Source organism: Trifolium pratense, linkage group LG6 (assembly GCF_020283565.1).
Source record: "Trifolium pratense cultivar HEN17-A07 linkage group LG6, ARS_RC_1.1, whole genome shotgun sequence".
Classification (NCBI taxonomy): domain Eukaryota; kingdom Viridiplantae; phylum Streptophyta; class Magnoliopsida; order Fabales; family Fabaceae; genus Trifolium; species Trifolium pratense.
The window spans coordinates 21365838-21384681 of NC_060064.1; the positions used below are offsets into that span (position 1 = coordinate 21365838).

General features: G+C 32.6%; 2 protein-coding genes across 2 annotated transcripts; one reads left to right on the top strand and one right to left on the bottom strand.

Annotated features, from left to right (window-relative positions):
• Positions 1-530: 530 nt before the first annotated feature.
• Positions 531-11763, bottom strand: LOC123888205 (guanine nucleotide exchange factor subunit RIC1-like). The gene is made up of 23 exons (XM_045937175.1): positions 11128-11763; positions 10379-10486; positions 9835-9983; positions 8993-9074; positions 8408-8823; positions 7812-8244; positions 7506-7729; positions 7023-7218; positions 6733-6878; positions 6414-6588; positions 6221-6274; positions 5691-5870; positions 5020-5132; positions 4412-4588; positions 3587-3644; positions 3385-3444; positions 3257-3298; positions 3013-3149; positions 2792-2927; positions 2628-2705; positions 1766-1882; positions 1159-1221; positions 531-1055 (listed from the first exon to the last, which is right to left on the bottom strand). The coding sequence occupies exons 1-23, from the start codon at positions 11272-11274 to the stop codon at positions 969-971; spliced, it is 3378 nt and encodes a 1125-aa protein (XP_045793131.1). The 5' UTR covers positions 11275-11763; the 3' UTR covers positions 531-968.
• Positions 11764-17050: 5287 nt separating this feature from the next.
• On the top strand, positions 17051-17796 carry LOC123890640 (brassinosteroid-responsive RING protein 1-like). The gene has a single exon (XM_045940279.1). The coding sequence runs from the start codon at positions 17077-17079 to the stop codon at positions 17605-17607; it is 531 nt and encodes a 176-aa protein (XP_045796235.1). The 5' UTR covers positions 17051-17076; the 3' UTR covers positions 17608-17796.
• The last annotated feature ends 1048 nt before the right edge of the window (positions 17797-18844 follow it).

Below are 18844 nucleotides of genomic sequence, written 5' to 3' on the forward strand. Positions count from 1 at the left end.
ACACCTGATACATGTTGGAAGGTGAATAAAGCAGCATCCATGTTAATTTTGCCCTGAAAGTCCTGTCATAAAAGTTTTTCAGGGTACTAAATATTTTCATTAATAAATATAGAATAATTACATATCAATGAAATGCAAACGGACAACAAGCTGCGCAAAATTATAAATATATATTAAGTATAACACAAATATTCTACATAATGATTCAAAAAAACAAATATACAACATTAAGCTATTACTTGGCATAAGTGTGCAAATTTGATAATCAGTGCAGATTCATCCTTCCTTTTATCAATCATGTAAACATATATTGATATACTTGTATCTTACATTTGTCTGCATTTGAGCAAATATAAATAAAGAAATTCCAAGAGTTTCAACAATACACTCTCTAACATAATATTCATATCGTCATCATCACTTTGAAAATGAGTCCTATAAATAGGGAATAGTGTCTCATGATTTAGTGAAATTCACATACATGGTAGACATGAAACATGAACAACTCTAGGGAGGAAAAATGAAGTACATATAAAATCCACTCTGAATGTTTTCTTATCAAAAGCATATAACCAATATATACAGATATATTTGTTCATGCTTGTACAAAAATCACATGTTACAAAATATGGATTAAATAGTGAAAAGAATAGTGAAATCCTCAGACATGAACAAGCCTCCCTACAAATATTTCTAACCTCTATCTACAAGTACTATTCCGGATTCATTGGATTAGAACACCACAAATATGGTGTTACCAAGATCATATTTTAATTTAACCAGCACATGAATGTATTTTCTGGTCCCCGCACGATAAAATCCAAGCGAAAGAATGTGTAGTCCTTTCAGTGTGAAATGATCCATCGAACTATGATGCGGACTCTGAAGAGGTTAAAAGCCTCCCAAGCAAACTACTTTGGCAGGAAACCATTGAGGACGACGGAACGGATGTGAAATCTACGTTGCTTTCATTTTTCTTCCTCATTTGCAACAGATGAAAGTTTCTCTTCCAGGTCTTCCAATAAATCTTGATATTCAATGAATGCTGGGTGTGACTGTAGTGCATAGAAAACCAGCAAGAACCACAATTTTGTTCATTATTAAGTATACATTCTGCAATCACTATCATTTACATCAGAAAGACTAAACTAGATATACCTGCAGGGTGCTGCTGTAAGCTTTCCATAACCGAAAGTCATGACGGAATAAGTCAAAAAGAACCTGTAAAAGCTCACCAGAGCAATATGCTGATCAATAAAGTGAACCCTTTCTTAAAATAGCTAAGATCCATGAGTGACATATATGTAAAAGTATGTCCCTTAGACACATTTGGTCATCTCTTCAAAAGGAAAAAGAGAAAAGTAGGAAAAAGTTTTTATACATATTGTGACATTTCCATCAAGACAGTCTAAAAAGTAAGCACCACTTATTTACTGGAAAATCTCAAGTTAAAATAGTTTCTTGCAGTAACTATGAATTTTTTGAACAATAGCTTTGAGTGTAAGTTAAAATAGATTTTGTATCTAAATTTTTATAGGAACCCTCTTTTTCATCAACTTGATAAACTTATAAATTTAAAAGTTTTAAAGACTTCTTTTTGGCAAGTGAAGAACCATAAAATTGTTTTAATTGAGAAGCTTCAATAAGCTTATTCTCTCATTCCCATCTTTCCCGTATATAATCTTAACACTGCTGTTGTTGGAGTTGTGTTCTGTAATTTCATTTCGCAAAGTCAACTTCTAGTACAAAATGAACCTAAACATACCTCGGAGCGTCTTAAGAGAGTAGCCAGGACAACTATCCATTCCTTAAATTTGACAGAGCACATATGAGCCAGGAGAAAGTCGGCATCCAATCGGCTCTGTAATGTTTCCATTTGAAGCTAATAACACAAAGCAGTGTTCGTTAATGGAGCGAACAAATAAAGCAAGAGAAAAATATTATGATAAATCTACACAAGCTTCTGGCAAATGAACAGAGTGCATCATTGCAGTATTCATGATTGGCTTCGGCAGTGAATAATTGGGAGAAACTTTAACTACCCCACATTTCTAAAAAACAACACATGATTCCAAAAGTGTACTTCCGGACAGGACAAAAATCAAAAACTTTTTTCTGAAACATGTACATCCGAAGTGATTTAGGGTGGGAAAAGTTCCTCCCGAATAATCAGTGTTCGCTGAGATCTTAATCATGATATATGGTATATTTCAATGTAACGAGATTTTTTTTTTTCTCACAAAAAGGAATGCTTTCGAAAGAAGGGAATATCGGGAAGATAAAGTATCCTCCTATTTTATGAGACCATTTAGAGCATAATTGATTGTATTTGTTAGGATATAATGTTATAGTAGCGTAGTTAACTAATAAACCCATACCTAAACAACTAAATGTGTACCGCAACAGAAAAAGTGGGTAGTATCACCAGATAGCATACAACTAAGACTTCAGGAAATAAAATATTAAGGAAAGCTACACATTTTATGCATCATCAAACAACCCCCGAAGAGAGGCTGAAAAGAGCGAAAGCAATATATTATTGGGCCAGCGAAATTTACAACCAATGAAATGAAATATAGGGAACGGTCAGAAAATAAGTTTTGTTTTTGACATGTAAAAATTTAAACCTTTTGGCTTATGAGTTCAAGCCCTGCAGCGAAATTCTCCAGCCTAGCACTGCCATTTCTTTCGCGTTGTAGATATTCCTGTAATTGGTTATCAATGAACAATCTACACACTTTAATATAAAGGAAAATTATCTTGAACAAGTCAATCAGTAAGATCTTCTTACCACTAAATCAAACTGAGTGCCTTTTACAAATGCAACAAGCTTAGAGAGCTCTTTCCCAGCCATCAAGTAACTAGCATGGTTTTCTAAAATATTCTTAACTGAGGTGACATGGGCACTTTGTTCCTTGAATGAGGCGCTGCTCCAAAGAAAATTACTTTTTGGTATGATTGTTAACTATGATGCTAGGACTACAGAAAAACTTCATTAAATTGTACACGAACCTTTTATCCAATGCTTGTTTGTGCTCAGTAGAACGAAAAAGAAAATAGCCTAAAAATCTGGGAGACATTTTATCTGAATTATCTGAATCGGCTGATGCTTGGTCATACTCCCTTCCTGATCTTAACAAGAATCTCACCTAAGGATCCAAAATCAAATATTTATGTAAAAGGTCATGATCTCTTGTTTGATAAATATTAATTCACCAGCTAAAGTGAATAAGCTGATAGTGCTTTAAGAAAATACCAGCTCCCCAGCAAGCTCATATAAAGAATCAACGAGTGTTGCCTGCATAAATTTGATAATTGACATCATCGATGTGAATTGAGACTTAAAATGAGGAAATAAAAGGCTTGAAGCAGTGAAACCCAAACCTGTAATAACCGTAAAGCACAGTACTGACTCACAGCAGGACCCTCAAGTTTGGCAATAACCTGTTTACATTTACGATGAAATGAACTTGATCATGTAAGTATATCTATATTTAGATTCTCACCACTAGATGGCTTTCAGATAGATAATCTTTCTACTTTCTACAGATAAAGGAACTTATTGAGAAAGGCAAGTGATTCTCACAAGTATATAGCAAGCTGCAGTTCGGTACCATCTACGTTGAAAACATTCCTCAAACAATCTATATAGAAGTCAAAAAAAATCATTCAGACATTATAATACAGCAACGGAAAAAACATTATACTTCGTATCAAGTGTTAACAAGCCAAAAAGGAAACAAACTTCAGATGACTTTGCAGGGGGGAAACAGCATAGCAATCTTGTTCGCAATAAAGGCAAGACTATATATAAATATTAAACTTTGTACAGATCTTTTCTTTGTTTCTTTAGGTTAAGTCTTAAAACAGAACAATTGAAAAAAGTTGAAATTTCTCAATTATTATACATATCAAATTTTTCTTTTGATCCTATTCATGCAAGAAAATATGTCCCATTCACATCAATGGAAATAAAATATATGAAGCATCAGAAAAAAGATATGAAGCATTTAGTAGCACAAATTGTAGAAATTTAATAACTGAAATGATGCAACATTACTATGATATTCTTGAAAAGCCATACAAAAATGAAATATCGCATATATGATATTCTTGAAAAGCCGAATGGTATTACCAGTTCACCCATAAAGGATTTTCCAAGCTAATAATATCTCTTCAAATGAATGTCATGGCAACTATGTAAAAGCCATACAAAAATGGAATCTGGCACAAATGCCGAATGGTATTACGAAGTTCACCCATAAAGAATTTTTCCAAGTTAATAATAGCTTCTTCAAATGAATGTCATGTCAACTATGTAAAAAATTGTGTTTTCTTTATTTCTACGTTATTCAAAATTTTGATCAATGATGAAATCAAAATGGAAAATATAGATGTTTGGAAGACATACTCTGTTGATCTTCCAGCAGCAGAGAACAAATCTGCCCAATGACGACCATCTGTTTTTCTTGCAACACTTACAACAACATCTAGGTACTCTGGAAAATTTCGGATAAGATCACAGGTCTTCTCCAAAAGAGTTTTTGAAGGTTTAAGAACTGAGGTCTGGTTCTTATTTACGTTTGGCCTGGAATAGTTGGCATGAAAATTAAACAATCAATACTTAAAAGTAAAAACAATAGGCAATTAAGTTTTGTATCGAGAAATTTCTACACTGATGCTTAAGCAAAGAAAAATGGCAAGAAACTATAACCAGCTACCAGATTGCCTTAGCATCACCGTAATACTGTGTTTCAGATCCCCCTACCCTTTACTTCTTCCAATATTTTCCCAAAATGCCCCCATTTTAAGCCATATCAAGGTAGAACGGAACCCAGTACGCTTTATAGCTGTCCAACTTTAAGAGCAGCCTACCAACACTTATCATGTGCCAAGAATTTGTTAAATTCCCCTTATAATATTTGGCAGAAACGTTCCTAGTAGTGACGTATAGCATGGGTTGAAACTCACATATTTGACTCAAAGTCTGAAATTATTAACGTTTCCAAATTAAAGTACCTGGATATATCTGCTTCAAATACTGTAAACAGAAGCCACTCTAGACAATGCGAAAAATGAGGCTTTTCTGCTGATAGTTCTGCCAGCCTTAAAGCTTCCTCAATTTTGTCCCTCTGGAATACACAAATAATACAAAAGAATCCCACATGTTATCACATTTAAGGTTTAGGAAAGCTAAACTAAAAACACACACACAACACAAAGTACATCTCAACATTACTGGCCCCCAGTGTCATTATGAAAACAAGGACTTGCATTTCACACATCCTCTGTTATCAAAAACAATGACGAATTCAATAAAAGACCACTCCTTATTCATTGCATGACAAAAAAAAAATCAACTACACTCATCAATTCCTTAAAGATCACATCATCAACAACGAATGTTAAAATTTCCCTTGCAAGTTCATAGTACTGAAGTTCATAAGATACCCAATAAAAATACATCAGTGACTTCTTTCCTATTGGTATAATATTTTTGTGACTCTGAATATACTGCATATATGAAATCTATTGGACCATATATAGCATCCATGCCACACCGATAAGATATCAGTTTTAAGCATTAAATGCAAAAGCAAACAAAGAGATCAACAATGTCTCAGAAATGAAATATGGATTAAGAGTTCAGGCAATTCTAATAATCAATTCAATTTTACTCGATGTAATACCTGAAGAAGATGGCGGAGTAGGCAGTGCAGTATAGTTTGTGCTTGAGGAGATGGCTCAAAACATGGGAACTCTGCACTTGATGGAAATGACATTCTCTGGGAAACACCAACAACTACACCAGCATTCGGAAGAAGTCCCAATGGGTATACTTCACGATCGAACTCCAGCTCCGGATCCAACTAAAAATCAATTAAATACCAAATCAACAAACTAACAGATTCCAGAAAAAGGAATGATTGAATTTATTGAAGTAGCTTCAAATAGTCTAAAATATTCTTTTTATTGACAATTTCTATATGCCTAGCAGATAAGAATACAATTATGCAACAATATGAAGCCTATCAACAATATAAGGACCTAAAGTTGCATGTGATTCTTTTTAATAATATTAACAGAAAGTATTGAAGGAATGAATACAAAATTTAATGCTAAGGAAAGAAAGTTTTATAACAATGAACTAGGAAATAAATTGTGTTATGCTCAATGCAGCCTACAACATCATAAACATCCTCCTAATAAATATCCAGACCTGCAAGAAATCCTCCTGCTTAAAAGAATTAGGACCTGGAGATGGATACCAAACCTGCAACAATGAACTTCCATGTAAAAACTATCAGAGAAGTAAAAAGAAAATGCTCTAGAGGGTGGATCAGAAGTCATTTAACCTAATAAAATTTAAGGACGTACATAAGGGAGTTAGAAACATCTTAACAGCTAATTACCTGCATGCCTCGATGACCATAATCTAACCATGAAACTTCCTCAATCAAATTTGTTTTATCCTCAGACTGGCCACAAGTGACCCAAAAAAGCTCAACTGAATCGGTAAGATTTCTTTCCCGGCCATCATCCAAATCAAGAAGTGAAAGCTCCCCATTTGATCTCAATATCAAACATCTAGAACAAATCATTTTCATTAGTAATAAGATACAATACAGCATTCATAATTTAAAGATTGTGACATTTTACCTTGGATCATTTCAACTAGAGAAGTGGTAAAATAAACTGGAGAAAGAGATTGCATGTTCAAAATGACATTACCTTGCTGGTTCTCCTGTTAATGAATCTGATGAAGATGAAATGTAATTTTTTGAAATAGGTTCTCGTGGGAGTTGATCGGGAATGAATCGCATTGCTGCAGGATGGCTCTTGGCAGTCATAATTGAAAGTTCTCGTACTGCAGAAAGCTGTTTGTCATGTTATCACTTAAAAATGTATAACAAAAAAGGTTTTATAGAAGAAAATTCGGGAAAATAAATGAGAGCATATAATAAGAGCATCACTGAAAAAACATAAAAAGGAGGAAATGAATTTTATAAGTGTGCATTTACCTGTAAATCTGGATTTCCAGCAGGAGTTAATTCACCAAATAACTTCACATGGAATATATGGACATCAAATGGTCTATATGTAACCAGTATATAATCTTGGTACACATCCATCACGATCGGTTTCGCAAGCAATGGTTTTCGACAAAGCAATGAGCTTTGATCAAGGTGATACCTTGGGTAAAAGAGCAATTCATACCTGAGATAAATAAAGAGATCTAAGGGACCATTGAATGTAGAATAAAATGTTATGTATGTTTTGTAATGCTACAGTTAATGATAAAAAAGGTATAGTTTTGGGTTCAATCCGACCTAGACTTTAAAAAGCAAATTAAGTGGGTAAAAAATCTAACATCCTTTAAATTCAGGCTTTTCCAGGCATGTACACTGTTAAACAAGAATCAGCTAAAAGATATATTTTTGACAAACACTGAAATTTGCAAGTACCAACCACATGAAATACATAGGCAAATAAAAGCATCTCACGTGTTGGAAGAATCAATATAGTTGCAGACAACGACAATCTTTCCCAGCCATAGCAAGCCCTTACACTGAATCTTTTGTTCCTGGGTAACATCTCCAAATACTCTCCATCTTTTCAGTCGTATATCATACAATATCAAACCATGAAGACCAGCAACAGCTAAGTACATTCCATCTTGACTAGCTGCCACATGTTGAACAGGCCAGTTTTGGGAAATATAAGAAACCTGTGCAAATTTTTAAACTTTAGAAGTGATGTTCATTCATTTAAGACTATAATGTTCAAAGTTTGACAATCAAACACGTAACTGGAAGCTTAAGATGCAGCATTTTAAGCTCGTCAATTTCTTCTGACTGCACAATGAGCAACCGGTCTTCCCCATAAATCACTTGCCGGATGAATGCAGTGCTAGAAACACCTCTGCTAAGACAGCATTTTCCAAAAGAGAATGAAAGAATTCTCTCTGAAGATCTCTCCTCGATAGCATAAAGTCGATATCCGTGTTCATCCCACTGCATCAGTGAGGTACCACCCATCAATGGCTCATACTTACAATCGTGGTTTGGCTTAGCAATTGGAGAAGATACAGAACTTAAACCTATTTGTCGGATTGTTGACATCAAACGACACCCAGAAACAGACCAAACTGTAAGCCCCCTTAATTTCCACCCAACTGCAAAAGCAGAATTATCAGGTGTCCATGCAATGCAACTAACAGGGCCAGTGTCTTCCATTGAATATCTGCAAAAAGTAGCATACTTCATGACATAGAACCGAAGTCCATCAACATAACAATTGAGACAATCTGCTGCAGAAAATTTGAGCATCAAGCTTGGAGAAGTAAATGACAAAACGCTTCAATTTGTCACCAATTAGCCAGACACATATATTTAATAAAACTTACCCCCAGTCATACAAAGAAACCGAGCGTATAAGCACTGTTGATTCGGCCAAATCATACAACTCCACTATTCCTCTTCTGGTACCAACAGCAAGAATTTCCTGCTCAAGAGCTACCGAAGCACATACAGCATCCCCACAAGCCAACCTCTTTTCTGCTTTAATACCGTCAACTTGCTTTAAACCTTTCTTACTTATGGAACATGAGACAAGTTGCCCATCGGAATACAAGACAAATAGCAACCTCAATGGAAGGCAAAGTTCCAGCTGTTTGATTTCAGAATTTCTGGGAAATATGTGATTGGACATAGGAACTTTTGGGAGGCCTTTAGGAGAAAGACCATTCTCTAAAGAATGTGGTAAATGAGAATCGTCAAAGCTATCAGGAGGATGTGGATCAAATTGAAAAGCTCCATAAAACTGTGTAGGAGATCATAAAATGATAGAAATATTGTTATACATCAAAATAAAAGAGAATGCTGTAAACTTCTGTAAATAAGTAACCAATTGACCACAGAAAAGAAGTAAATTAGGAGGCAATGTCAAAAAGAAAAAGAAAAAAAAAACTAGCACTCTATGTTTAAATTACCTCCCCCTTCCAAGACATACTGTACAAAGTTCCATCGGAAAGTCCAAGCAGCATGTGCCTGTTATCACTAACAATATTGCTCCTGGCAAAACAGTGGCATAAAGAGTAGCCTCAATATCACACAGCAAATGGCTTCAACTATTGACTATAATATACAGAGTGAACTATATCATATAATTTTAGATAATGCCAATGGGTTAAAAAAATCATGTAGACACTCAATTGTCACAATAATTAATGTACTATATAATGATAAATATCGATAACACAATGTACAACATTAGCATCTTGGCACATAACCAAATGAATGTAGACTTCGGAGCTTATATAAAATTTCTTCGACTTATCAGCAATCTTCGACTTACGTGTAGTGTTTTGGTTTATAAATTCTGTTTTCACATAACAGTTAAAGGTTTTGGGTAGTTTATCTATAACATGTTATCAAAACTTCTATGAACAACTAAGAGTTCAATCCTTTCCACCCTCATTCCGCTAATTAAAAGTTTCCTTTCAGCACAAGGTAGGCAGGTATAAGCATTGTCCATGCTTTGAGCTCTAAGGACGCTTGCGTGAGGGGGCATGTTGGAGATATATAACATAAAAATTCATGTCTTCATCTAAAAGCAAGGATAGTTGATTCATGACGGTAACCAAGAAATCAACATATCTTTCATCAAATGAAAAATATATTATCTTGTGTATACCATACTTCTTATTACAAAATGCTAATCCACTATAGGACTCCAATTCATATTCCACAAATACCAATAGTAGCTTTGTTCAATTGCACTAATTCACTTGGACAAAGGAAGTTATAAAATCAATCCAACCAAGACACTTACACTGACAAATCCTTTGTTGCGAAAGGAACTTGCTCAGTGAGAAGAAGAGATATAGTAGCTAGGCACAACGCTGAAGGTTGTTTCCCACCAATGTGTATTTTTTTGTCCAAGAATTGGACCTTGAAAATGTGAAGATACGAAGAAGATGTCTGCAAATAGAAAATATAGATGAATTAGGAATAAAGATACTTAAAACACAGTATCAACTTCAAGTAATGAGTTAATTGAGCATGACCAAACTAAAGGCACAATATGAAATTGAAAGTAGAATATCTTACAAATAACAGGATATAATTATAAACATAATAAACTAATATTTTGTCAGAGTTGAGAAATATCGAAGTAAAATGTTTCAACAGTCCTAAATGTGCACATAACAAAGCTAATTTGAATCAAAAAAAACATCTAAGAATAATTTGAATGGAGTAATCAAGCACGCCTACAAACTCAAGTATATTAAAAATGTTACCGGAAGAATCAGAATACAAAGAAGTTGGTTTCCATCTGATAGAACACATTGTAAATCACACATCATTACACTTACAAGAATAGCAATTAATTTAGCATCAGGACTCCACACAGCCTGCAAGTTTTCTCCTTCTCTCTGCAATGAATCTGAATCCCTCTTGTACTTCCCCAATCTCACTCTATGCTGAATGAACCAACACAAAAATCAAAAAACACTGTTAAGCCCTGTTTAAATCAATTAGAGATCCAATGTTATGATTTGCTACTTGTCGTATCAATTATGTTTAATTAGCATAAATTGTAATTGATATCTATTTCTATTATAATTACAAACAAGGTAACCAAGTGTTTAATGAGCTCCCTAGGGACGAACCATTCAGGAAAACTCGAGTTTAATTCTTGGTCAGATTTTACTTATCTCCCAAAATACAAGACACACAAACATTACACGTAAATACAAATTCTACAAGCCCAAAATATATAGCCACATTACATCAATGCACCCCCATCAAAACCATTTCAATATTTTCCAAGTAAACAAATTATAAGAACCCATTACACACAAATTCAAATACAAACTCCAAAATCCCACATTATAAAAACTCTACTCCTCATCAAAATCAAGCTCACATTTTCCACCGCAAAAGAAAACATACATTTTCATATACACATACACAAACTCCTACAATTGAATTGAATATAGATACAAATTATTCCCAATACCCACATCACAGGAACTCAAACCCATTTCAAAATTGTCCTAAAAAACATAAATTTAAACAAAAAAACAAAAATTGAAAAAATGAACGGATCCAATCCAAGTACCTGGGAAGAGCTCCATAGTTCAAAGTGAGTGGGGGAAACAATTAACAAGAAACGATTGATGAGTTTGAAATAAACAATCTTCTGTTCAGAAGGACACAGTCCTTGCTCTAAAGGGATGACCTGAGGCCATCCATATGTCATATACATCTTCTTTTTCTTGTTAGATTTGTTTGAGATTACTGCAATTGATCGATCATAGATCTAGAAGAATATGCAAAGGATGATTAGATGTGAGGGAAGAAGATTGATGGAAATGTTAGATTGAGGATTGATCCGAGATTTGGATTTGGGAATTGGGATTGAGAATTGGGAAGAACCAAGTTCAACTACAAGGCCCCAACCAAAAACAACAACATCACACTGGAAATTAAAATTAAAATTTTGTTTGTGCAAAATAAATTAATAATAAAAAAATCAGAGTAAGTTCTTAAAACATATTTATATTTTGAGTAAGCAAATGTAAATGTAGATCATTAAGTAAAAAATATAATAATCTAGATCATATTTTTTATCAAAAAAAATATGTAGATCATATTATTAGATAAAAAAATGTGTTCATATTTTGAGTTTATATATTTATTTAAATTTTTCGATTGGCAGAGTCAGGACACTTTTCAAGGGATGCAAACTTATATAAATTATCAATTTTTATGTCTAATAGTTTAGTGACTGGAATCACTTTGTTTTTTTTTTTGGTACATAAGGCTGGAATCACTTCTATGAGTGTGAAAAGTAGAAACAAAACAAATAATGATGTACTCTGTTTATTAAAATTAAGTTATAAGTTACCGGATACTGATAAGTTAGGTGATGGCTGAAAAATTAGCTAATTGAAATTAAAGTCTTTGGTAAAATTATCTTTTAAATTGGTTGATAAATATAAAGTGGTTGAACCGCTAATTTTACCAAACACTTCAATTATCTTATCAGCTATAAACTATCGGTAATCAGTCATCCGCTATTTTTACCAAACAGAGCCATAGTGAATAGTTTATAAGCTAGCTTTTAGCTTATGGCATATAAGCTAGCTTTTAGCTTATGGCAAAAAAGCTAGTTGATTGAATTCGCAGTGTTTGGTAAAATTAACGATTGAACTAACTTAGTGTTTGGTAAGTATGAAATGACATAAAAAAAATATATGTTTAATTAATATTTAATTTTTTTTCTAGTAAGATGGCAAGGATAAAACTGGAAGAAAAAATGGCAAGTTATAAGCTCATAAGCCACTTAAAATAACATTTGGAAAATAAGCTATAAACTAGTAAAATAGCTATAAGCTCTTTTTGAAAAACATTTACCAAAGGGAGGTCGACACTTAGACCCGCAGATGTTCTAGTGTATGGTTGGATAGGTGAGAAGCATGCTTGCGTGGACTTTATTGGAGTTTTCCCACCTGTGGGACCGAGAATAAGGGATTTTATTATGGGACAAGCAGTCTTCAAAGTTGCTTCAAGCAAAGTGGTCAAACATGAAAAAACGTGTTTTGACAATCAACATCCTTTTATATCATTCGCGTTTGACACTTTTGATTTCCTAGAACCAGATGTCGTTGATCTTTTAAAAAGAATTCAAAGAATTATGCATAACAATGTTGTCTCTCATAGGTCTATAGATGTAGTTTTCAAAATAATTGGTTTTGCCATCCAAAAAAGATTAGTGGCGCAGCTTATTGCATGTTTGTCTTTCACTCATGTATAATTATTATTTTGTGACAAATAACCAACTCGCAATGAATAGGGATGGTATAGTAATGCTATGAATAATCCAGTATCGAATACTGATAATAATATCATCAAAAGAACGTTCTCTTGTGCTAAACATTAAAAAAATAATAAAAAATTATCAAACATGTCTAATTTTATCATATGACTTTATAAGGGAAATGGATTCCATGTGAATCTAAATCATCGATTTTATTTATGTCTTTTATTTATTTGACGAACTTTAAATCCGAACCATAAAAACAATGTGACTGCATGACTGCAGGATATATGTGACTGTAGGGAATCCAAATCTCTTTATAAGCTATAAGTTCAAAATCTAATCCTACCAAACAGAACCACAATCTACTTGAAAAATTCATCCATATTAGAAACCACCGTCGTAAAATTTTTCTTTGAAGTTTCAGACCTAATCATTCTCATCTCTTATTTTTTTGAAGTTTTTTTTTTGGTAGATTATTATTTTGAAGTTTTATCCTATATAATTAATATATATTTTTGGTCAAGTTATCTAGTGGCTTAAATTTTATCTTTTAAGATGAAGAAATGAATGTACCAAGATTCTCAATTTCTACATTACTACACCAAAAAATGGCTGCCAAAAATCTTTGTTATCTATAAGAACTCCATCTATCAATCCACCGCACAAGGTATATATAGTAGTTATTGTATCCATTACCATTTGCTTGTATGAGAAGCCCCCATGAAGGAGTGATTTTGGGCTGAAACTTGGAGCGTTTAGGCCACGCATATTGGACCTTGACCCAGTCTAAAACAAAATTTATATTAGAGTGTAAAATGAATAATATCCATCAATATATTTAAAGTTGGTTATTATAGGTAAATTTTTTTATAAACCAAAATGAATATATTAAAAATAAGTTAAGTATAAGATGCTCCAAACAAGTTTATAAGAATCTAAAATAGCCAAAAACACCCAATAAAGCATAGCCTAAGTGTTACCTTAGTCGCATCCCTAAACATGTTAGGGGGTGCAACCACCACACATTCAAAGAATAACAAAAGTCGTTCGTGCGGGTCTTTAACCACCATCAAACAAAAATTTTGACCTTAGCAAGTAGCACTCGTCACCATTTTCTGGGAGAATACCATGTTATTTATTTCTTTTCAAATATGCCAACAACACTGACATGACTAAAGTCTTGTTATTTTAGTCTTCTAGAGACAAGGCAGGCGGAGTATGTCGAAGAAAATGTTCTAGAAGTCATCAAAAGGTTATGGAAAACGAATGTTCCTTCCAAAATTAATGTTTTTGACTGGCGGCTTTTGCTAAACAAACTTCCAACAAGGACGACTCTTAACCGTAGAGGTATTTTGACTAATTTTCATGATTTACCGTGTGTTTGTTGTTTCAAGCAACTTGAGGATAGTGCACACCTATTTTTTTCATGTTCCTTTAGTAAGAAAGTTTGGAGCAATGTTCTTAATTGGTTAGGGAAGACTTTACCATTGGGAGCTCAAGGATGATATATTTTTATTCTATTTGGCGATCAGTTTAATGTGAAAGACAAAGGACGCGTCCGTTACTTGGTTTGGTTGACAACCATTTGGAACATATGGAAGCTCCGTAATCTAGTTATTTTCAAAGGAGTAATTCCGGATGCATCGTCGGTTGTGGATGCAATCAAGCTTTCTTCTTGGGTGTGGTTTACTAATCATTATGGTCGTAAAGCTTGTTATCCATTTTCTAGTTGGTGTTTAGATCATTTGTCTTGTATTCAAAACTCATGATTTTGTGTATTGTGGTGTGGGGTTCTGCTAACATGTGCCCTAAGGGCACATTTTAAGGTGTATTAAATTAACTAATATCTCATTTAATATACTTCAAAAATAACAATAACCAACTTTATTAATTAAAAGATATAGTTCATTATATTTATTATCCATTTAAAAAAATTGCATAGGTAAAATATGATACTTGCCAAATATGATAATTAACTATATTTTTTTTGCTACAAAGTTTTTTTTTTTTGTCAAACTTTTTTTTTAAGTTGAAAACAAAATTAAATTATACTAGTAAGTATTATAAAATTCTAAAACATATTAGCAATTTAAACCTAAAATTGTACTAACAATCGTTACCATTACAACATAATACTATAATATTCGGTCTTGTTCACCGAGAAAAAACAAAAAACACAAGTTAGCATAAATCAAGTATTTCCAGAGTACATATAAGCCTGATTGTTAACAAACAAAAACAAAAATTGGAATCATATAATTATGGTCGTATAATCAGGCACATCATCATAAATCAAATTTGGCAGCATATAATATTTTTGTCTTTCCAATTCTTTTAAATAGGTAATAAATATAATGGACCATATCTTTTAATTAATAAAGTTGATTATTACTATTTTTAAAGTAAATTAAGGGGGGTGTATTCAATTAAGATTTCAATGGATTTTAAAAGACTTTTTTATGATGACAAAATCTTGTGGTATTCAATTAGGATTTTAAAAGACTTTAAAAAAGTCTAGTGGTATTCAATTAGGATTTTAAAAGACTTTAAAAAAGTCTAATGGTATTCAATCAAGACTCTTTACGACTTACAAAAAGTCTTGTGGTATTCAAAAGTATTCTAATTTCGATGGATTGTTTAAAAAATAAGATTTTAATGGATTTTGATGGACTTTTTAGTGAATTTTGAGCTATAAAAAGTCTTTCCTCATGTCATGAGATTTCGATGGATTCTCATTTTCTTTTATTTCTTTCACCTTTCCTCATGTTTCTATTTCATGTTTCCTGATTATCTCGTGTTTTTTATAATCGCTTATATTTTCTCCCTACCTCTCTATCACGTTTCCTCTTCATGATTGTCATGCTACCATAGAGTGTCACGATTCATTATAGGATATAGACATTGAAAATATATACAACAACATGTTTCAACAACAGCAACAGAACCTTGTTCATCATTTTTTTTTAATTGTTTTTTTGTTTATTCATTGATTTTTTTTTTTTGTAGAATTTTATTCATTGATTTTTTTTATTATATTAATGATTGTTGATTTTTTTAAGGAATGATTAATTTTCATTGATTGATTCATTATTATTTTAGAAGGAATTTATATCGAATTTATTGACTCATTTAAATCTTAAAAGTCTATAAAGTACTTCAAAATCTCAAAAGTCTGTGTCATAAAGTCTCACAAATTCTTGTGTTAAGAATCTTGATTGAAAAAGTCATTCAAAAAAGTCTTCTAAAATCTCATAAAATCAATACAATCTCACAAAGTCTTTTAAAATCTTCAAGATTTTTTTTGCTAAAATTGTCTTGTGAAATCTTAATCCAATACACCCCCCTAAATAAAATATTAGTTAATTAAATGCACCTTAAAATGTGCCCTTGGGGCACATGTTAGCATTTGCCTTGTATATTTTATTGTAAGGGTTTGAGTACTCTAATACTCCTTATAATATATTTTGATTATAAAAAAAAAAAACGACATTCTCAACAAAAAAATTCCAAATAAAGACACCAGCTTAAATAAGTTATAAAAAATAATTGGCTTAATTAGTCTATTGATCCCTTAAAAATATTTTAGGTTTCACAATGGTCTCTTAAAGAAAAGAAGGTTCGGATTGGTCCCTTAAAGAAAAAAAGGCCCGGATTGGTCTCTTAAAGACATATATGTTTGCCATATTGGTCCTTTCCGTTAAATTTTAACTTCAAATATAACAAAAAATTCCAATGGTTAAAATTTTAAAAATTAATAAGGTTTTTGGTAGATCACTTACACTTAATGGCATCCACAATCCAGTCAACTAAAACTAACGTTTTTTGTAAAAAATTGACGGAAATGACCAATTGAGAAACAAATGTGTCTTTAAGGGACCAATACAGACTCTTTTTTTTCTTTAAGGGACCATTGTGAAACCTAAAATATCTTTAAGGGACAAAAAAACTAATTAAGCAAAAATAATTTTTACACATTTATATTCAAAATTATTTACATGTTCCATGTTTGCTCACCCTCTTCAAAATTTCCTATCCTTGATTTTCTTCTTACATTATATTGTTTCATTGCACCGGCCGGCCGGCCACTTAACCCCACACAACATCTTCAATTAGTCTTTCTCCATTACCCACATCACAGGCAGTTACTTTATCACCTCATCATTTTTCATCACCATTATATATCTCCATTCCCCAACACCACACCAAAACCTTCTCTCTCTCTCTCTCTCTCTCTCTCTCTCTAAAATGGGATTCCCCGTAGGGTACCCTGAAGTATCCGTCTCCAACCTCTTCCTCTACACACTCCCTCTCCTTGCCTTTCTAAGATCCATAGCCATAACCTTCCTTTCTCTCCTCCATCTCTCCGACATCCTCGACACCGATTTCTCCGTCATATCTTCATCTGAATCTCACCTCCACCGTCCCACTCTCTCTGCAATCCTCATCCGTCAATTCCTACCTGTAGTCAATTTCAGTGTCATCGCCGGAGACTCGCCGCCGGCAGCGGAGTGTGCGGTGTGTTTAAACGAATTTGTCGGAGAAGAAGAGATTAGGTGTATGGCGAACTGTAGACATATTTTTCATCGGACGTGTGTTGACCGTTGGATTGATCATGATCAGAAGACGTGTCCACTTTGTAGAACTCATTTTGTACCTTATCATAAAATGGAAGATTATAATCAACGGTTGTGGGCTGCTTCTGCATCTGATGATGATGATTATGATGTTTCTCTTTTTTCTCTACATGATGACCACATTGCTACTTCTTCATTCTGAGTTCTTTTTTTAACCTTTTTCTTTCTCCTTAAATTTTTTTTGGAGTCTTTCTTTCTTTTTTGGGGTGGTGAATTTGTATATAAATTAAACCAAAAATATAATTTTTTGGATAAAAAGAGAGAAATTATAATTTTAGATCAAAGTATTGGAACCCTGACTCTTCATACTTTCCAATTGAGTTATTATTTGCAGAGACATTAACATGTACTTTCATCTGTCTTAAAATAAATATCACAATTGGACTATATTTTTCTTCTGCTAGTAATATATTAAAACAAATATTAATATATATAATTAAATGTTAGATTTGTCTCAATGACGACTTTCTTAATTATTAAATTTAAATAATTTTTCATAGTATATAGTAATTAAAAATATTAACAATCAAAATTATATATTGGTATATGCTCAGCGGTCAATAGTAATATTTATTTTGTGACGGATGGACGATGATTTTATTTAGCTTATGTTTGAGTGACTATGAAGCTTGAGGATTTCATAAAAGGGTCTTGCTAATATGTGTCGGCACATGTTAAGAATCTAAAATTAGTTTAATGTTTTTTTTTAATTAAAGAGTTGGTAAATTATAAAGAATAAAAATGAGAAAAAATTAACCATTAAATTAAGAAAAATAAGAGAAAACATAAGGAAAAATTTGAGAAATCCCAATCCATGTCATCATATAATGAACATTCACTATGCTTAATATCCACTATGCCAAGTGTCACTTCTTCAATGGCAATATTAGGATCTATGTTTATAGGAGGTATTCTTCTATAGGACAAAAGTATTAGGCACAAATTTAAACACACACATCAATTAAAAAAAAATATTGTCACATCAATAAATATTATTTTAATTATTTTATCTTTAATTTTTAATCTTGATTATGAGTGTGCCTAAACTAAATTTATTTAGGCTTGTACCCATAGGAGAATTTCCCTATTTATAGAGCAATTCTCCGGAGACACAAACATAAATAGTATTATTTGTTAGGCACATTTAAATGAAACATAAAAAAAATAATGAAAAAATATTAATTTTTTTATAAGAAATCCATCACTTAACTACTAGCATTACTGATGCTCTAAAAAAAGACCAAACTATACTTCAAAAATACATGTTTATTTTGCTGGTCAGCCCAATTCAATCAATTTTTTTGACACATCCCAATTCAATCAATTGAAATACGGAACTTTCACAAAAATAAATAAATTGAAATACGGAACAATATGAA

Bases quoted from the DNA above. Each gene is read 5' to 3' on its own strand.
- LOC123888205 (XM_045937175.1), bottom strand. From the start codon at position 11,274: ATGTATATGACATATGGATGGCCTCAGGTCATCCCTTTAGAGCAAGGA. The intron at 8,824-8,992 runs GTAATTTAAACA...TCTCCTACACAG, and splicing joins GTATGTCTTGGAAGGGGGAG to TTTTATGGAGCTTTTCAATT. The intron at 6,879-7,022 runs GTAAATGCACAC...CATGACAAACAG, and splicing joins CTGGAAATCCAGATTTACAG to CTTTCTGCAGTACGAGAACT.
- LOC123890640 (XM_045940279.1), top strand. From the start codon at position 17,077: ATGGGATTCCCCGTAGGGTACCCTGAAGTATCCGTCTCCAACCTCTTC.